Here is a 5521-nt window from a genome sequence, read left to right as displayed (position 1 = left end):
TTAGACTGGAACAGTAAATGCAAAATCTCACAGGATCTCTCAAAAGGCAAAAGTAAAATTTAAATATATGTCATCAGCATCAGAAACTAAGGAAAGTCTTTTTTTTTTTTTTATTAATTAATACTTCTGAAGTTGCATGTTGCCTATCTGTACAAACACTGTGGTTCTTTATTGACAGTGATGGTTAAGTGAAAATACTGAGCACAACTCTCTATAATTTCTACTATGAAAAATATGACTTTCTAGAATGGAAGTATAACTGATGACATTAATTTAGCTGAAGTATTAACCTTTCCACTTCCTGGAATACAGTTCAAGTCTACTTTAAATCAATGTATTCTTAAGGATCTAGCTAGTCAACTGATTATCCTGCGATACCAAACAACAAAAAGAAAACTGTCAAAAAAAAAGAAAAAAAAGAGTTGAATATATATATAATTTTAAATCTTATGTATCTGTGAGGTGCAACTGAAAATTCAAATATTTTTCTAGAGGGCAGGGGGATACAACACATTATTGTGACTAGAGTCACGTAAATTAGTTGTCAGCTTTTTAGCTTGCTTTATTGTTGTTAAGAGCAGCTGGATCTGCAAATATATTTTCTTAATGTCTGAATTCTGTACATATAGTTCCAGAAATGCAGTGCAGATTTACAGGTTTCTATTATTATTTTTGAGTGGGACGTTTACAAAAAAACAAGTAGGAGAAAAAGTTTTTATATTTTGGGAAAAGTCTAAAGCTTAAGACTTGTCTGTATTCTAGATTACTCTAGAAGCCTAGATCATTTTCACTCACCTTTCAGGTTAAGAAGAGTGTCATCGTATGCCATCATCACCTGGAGGCAGGGCTACCAAATTTCTCTTGAGTTTCCAAGAGGAAATAACCCAAGCTGCTGGGTGAGCAAGCAATAGGAAAGGAAAATACTTTGTGAAACCAAAAGATTAAAATAAATCAATAAATAAAAGCATTAGCTGTTAAAGCAAGAAAAGCTACTGCTAAATAGAAAACTACACCTTGAATCTAGTGCATGTAATTAAGCCAATTTTTTACAAATTTAAATTTAACAATTTAAAAAATTGTTTTGCTTCGCTGGCCACTGCAAATTTTGTGACGTGAGTCAGGGCAAAGGCAATGTGTGTTTTGGAGCTGCAGCCTAAATATGGTTTTCTTGTTTGTTAGTTAGTTAGTTAGTTTGTTTTAAAATTAGTAACATTAACTTCAGGAATTTTTTTCCTTCTCTCTACATTTCCTACCTGCCCGATTGCCCTGAAGATTTTGCTTGACCAGGCAGATCTTCACTAACTGGAGATATGATGTCAAATTGTATAGGAGTGTCAGGGGCAACAAGTGAATCCAAGGAAAGTGCTGATAAAGCTGCTGATTCAGATCCCAATGACCCTGTGCTGCTAGTACGAGCTGCAGGAGGACGAGATGGCCTAAAACAAAACAAAAAACCAAAATGAAGATATCTTAGTTTCAGGCTGGTTGATAATAAATTAAACCATATGGGAGACCAATACAATATTCCAAAACTTGGATGTAAACCAAAACAAAAACTAAAAACCTGAAGAAGATCAGGGTATAGTAAACAAAAATGGAGTCTGCATTCCGAGTCAAATTTAAGTAAGTTAAAGTTACTACTTGCATTAATAATTGCATCAGACTGTACTATATTTCATATGTGATTATATGTTAATGTTAAAACAATCTGAGGTCTGCTTCCAGGAGTTGGACACATTAAAAAAAAAATCTCATTATGCATTACTACAACAAACCAGACATATGATGGAACCAACAAAACTGTCTAGTCAGCTGGAAATCCAGATTACTTGTTAACAGTGGATGCTAAACAATGCTAAAAAAGTGAGTCCAAGAAACTTTCCTCTAGCCTATCAAAGATTTCATTCTGAACATAGAAGGTTTCGTTGGTTTTTTTGTTTGGTTTTGGTTTTTTTTTTCCTGGAACTTTATCCAGGATTCTCTTTATAGATGTGCTCTTCAAATGACCTATAGTTCCATCAACTTACATAGTTGGCCGCATACTCTCATGCCTCTGCTGAAAGGAAGGAGATGGAGTAACAGCCTCCAGAGCTGTCTGATTTACACGTGCAGCAATTTCCTGCAATAGAGAGATGTGAAAAAATAACTGAAAAGATTTTCCTCAAAATAAGCTTTAAGATTTTATTTTTATTTATATGCAATTGACAGAAGTTATAAGCTCAACCTTTTGTGAGAATCTTCCATTCCTAAATTTTCACCAACATAGTTGTTGTATTTTCTTCTAACTTGCAACACGTTTCCTGCTGTTCACTTTCTAAATTTAAATGAATACACTTGTTTTATAATACTGCAAATGTTAATAAAAGCCAGCAATAGAGAAAAGTCCCAATGACAAGTCTGACAAAATAAGTGAACGTAGCCAGGAAGAAAAAGAAAAATGTCATTTGAGAAATGCAGTCCTCAACTACTAACTAAAAACATGAAGATTCAAAAGTCTGCACTTGAAATTTGGGAACACTTAAATTTTTCTGAAAAACCAAGACATGAACAACGATCAAGTAAGGACTGTGTAACAGTGTTATTTCAGTAAATAATGGACCATTTACCATTGAAGAATTCCATTTTAATCTTTCATTGAAATCACTAATTCTGAAGTATCAGTATTAATGCTGATGGCTTCACTTCATGGGGTAAAGCCAATAGCAAAGTCCTTGAGGAAAGAGGATTTTTGGAGAGAGAGGTGCAGGAGACAAACAATGAAGAAGCAACATTTAGTGTGAGCGTATGACTCAGAAAATGAGAATGACTATAAAGCCATTGGCAAGTGAGGAGAAGGCACTAACATTGAGGTGTAAATGCACACACCTTCACTGATGTAAGGGAGCTGCACCTGTTTATGCCAGGACTAAACAGAACCTCAGCTGTATATTCATCAGAACATGTGCTTTAGGTAACTGAGCTCTGCACTAAAACCGTTTTGTTTCTCACCTGTATAGTTAACTTAAGACAGTCAACCAGGCATTTATATTATCTACAAAGTTGTATTTAGTTCCTAAACCAAAAACTGGCATGACACACTTTCCATTTCACCTTGATCTTCCAGCTCATTTGGCAAGAGCCTTGTGTTACGTAGGCGAATGATGGATTCCTGTATTCTTCAACTAGCTGCCTGTTAACTGCTGCATCTACAGTTCTCATCTCTGGTATATGATCACTGGAAAGTTTCCTTTCGAATAACCTGCTTCAGACCTCAGCAGGGACACCAAGGAGTACAATTTCACTTTCAACACACTTTATATAGAGATGAATGCTCTGTTATAAAACAACAGATTTTATTGGGCCAATTCCCCTAATTTAGCAAGTAAAAATCACTATGTAAGTTTGTATCAATACGAATTTACTATATAAATATAAACGTAAACCATATAAATGACATTAACTTACCCAAATTCTCTATAAGAAACAAATAATTTATAATTGTTCAAAAGGCAAATAACTCTTTCATGAAGTTTTTTCCTACAAAACTGCTATGCTCGTAAGATTCATATTCATAAGATTGTCAGTTCCCTCTAGTAGAAATTAAATGGATCCATCTCGAGTATTTGTCATATTAATTTGTAACAAAGTATCATATACAAAATACAAATATAGGATCTTGAAAATGTCAAAAAGTTATACCAAATATAAAAGTCATGTATTTTTAATGCTTTCTATATAAGCATTTAGATGAAGGAGAGAATGAACTGTATGCTTCCATACCATGAAAAGCTTATAGTTAGACATGTAGGAAGTACTCAGCTTAATTCTGTGCTATCCAATTAGATATCTTTTTAATCTTGTGCATATCTACATCTTAACGTATTACTGATATTATAAATTTTAGTAAAGTTACCTCAGGGTTTTCACTTAAATATATCTGTTTAGATATGTTGTTTATGGTGCATATCCACTGAAAAAGAGAGAGAGGAAAAGAAAGAAAAAAAAAATTTAGTTTTTCACAGTTTTTTAACGAACTTGATTAAATACCTGAGTTGGCTAGTTTCAGCACTTTTTCCACTTCCTTTGTAACTTCAGAGAGCCAAACCAGTATTCTGCGCACCCAGCTTGTCACTAAATTCACTGCTATCTGCATACTGTACCTTACAATATCAGATCTTACTTGAAAAAATTGTTTTAGTCACACTAAAGATCAAAACTAAAGCAAGCTTAAATCATGACTCTAAGGAATTAAAAAAAAAAAAAAAAAATCAGGATTCTCCGTACCCCATTATTCTGTGACTGCAGAAGACATTGTTTCCTCAAGACATTATGAAGATTCCATCTCTCTTTTGTGGAATTTGCCCATTTCTTGCATCTGTAAGCTAGAATCTACTTTCTCCCTGTGCTATGGAAAACCATCTGCTCTTGCTCCTTAGTTTTCTCCTTCAGAGAGAAATTGAAAAGCAAGTGGATTATATGCATTCTACCTGTGCTGCTCCACTGAACCCCAGCTTGTTTTTAGGGTTGTCAGAGGAATTTGAATGCAGGCTGAAAAGTACCCTATTTTCTGTATTTCCTTATCCAGCTGCTTGCTCAAACACATCTTAAATCAACAGTGCTTTTAAAACATTTTCTTTCCCATCCTGCCCCTTACTGAAAAGTCTATATTGAATAACAATACAAACAGACATACCTTTTTAATTAACAAATATTTTATGTCACTTACTACATTTGTTCCTTTGTTTCTGGACAAATCTGTATTCATAGACTATGAATGTAATGAATCTATCAGTTTGGCCCTTCTGTGCAAGCCTTTGGAAAGCAGTAAAAAGCTGTCCAAATAAACATAATTTCTAATAACTAGAACCTTCTTTGTTAGACACGTACAAGCCTATAACATTAGGCTATTATTTGCAAAGTCTAGAGAAACTTCTTATTTTCACCTCTAGAGAAGGCTAAAAAAAGTAGGGAAAAGATATCCCTGCTGGTTGGGTGGGGATTTTTTTCCATTTCCTTTCCCCATCAATATTTACTACAACATATAAGGTTGCTGACCTAGTATTTGAATACTGACATTTTTCAGCTGGTATTCATCCACTGCAAGTAAATCTGCATCACCAGACTTAGCAGCTCTTTGGAAATAATGATCACTAGCAGCTTTGAAAGCAGTCCAAAACCGAACTATTTCACATTTCCTGATTCAACTTGTTCATGAAATAGAAACATGTTTCCCATCATGCATCAGGGGCAGAAAAACAGTTTTTCCTCATTTCTCAACTGCCTGTATCATTATCTGTGTCCTAACCTAAGACTTCCTTTATTTTCCATTCCTGACAAGCACGTAGGAAGAAAGATGGTTAGGAAAGCATGAACAGGAAGAAGGAGAAGCAGCATTTGTCACGATTCCATTACTGCCAGCTATTTTGCTGTGGGCTTTTTTTTTTTCTTTTTCCCTTTCTTTCTTCCATAATACTGAAAAGGTCTTGGTGGCAATCATAACTACATTTTTTTCTCTAGGATTTAAACACAGTAATATTATGTC

The 5521-nt window shown here is 34.3% G+C and overlaps 1 protein-coding gene across 2 annotated transcripts in view; it reads right to left on the bottom strand.

Annotated features, from left to right (window-relative positions):
* The window catches only part of APPL1 (adaptor protein, phosphotyrosine interacting with PH domain and leucine zipper 1), a 32296-nt gene that overhangs the window by 10440 nt on the left and 16335 nt on the right, over nt 1-5521 (bottom strand). For both annotated transcript variants that reach the window (XM_052776288.1, XM_052776289.1), the window contains exons 13-15: nt 3893-3949; nt 2028-2119; nt 1254-1436 (exon numbers count right to left, since the gene is read on the bottom strand). In XM_052776288.1, the coding sequence (XP_052632248.1) occupies nt 1254-1436; nt 2028-2119; nt 3893-3949 (332 nt within the window). The remainder of the gene's footprint in view (nt 1-1253; nt 1437-2027; nt 2120-3892; nt 3950-5521) is intronic.

Source organism: Harpia harpyja, chromosome Z (genome assembly GCF_026419915.1).
Source record: "Harpia harpyja isolate bHarHar1 chromosome Z, bHarHar1 primary haplotype, whole genome shotgun sequence".
In the NCBI taxonomy this organism is placed as follows: Eukaryota; Metazoa; Chordata; class Aves; order Accipitriformes; family Accipitridae; genus Harpia; species Harpia harpyja.
This window is presented reverse-complemented; position numbering and strand designations above follow the sequence as displayed.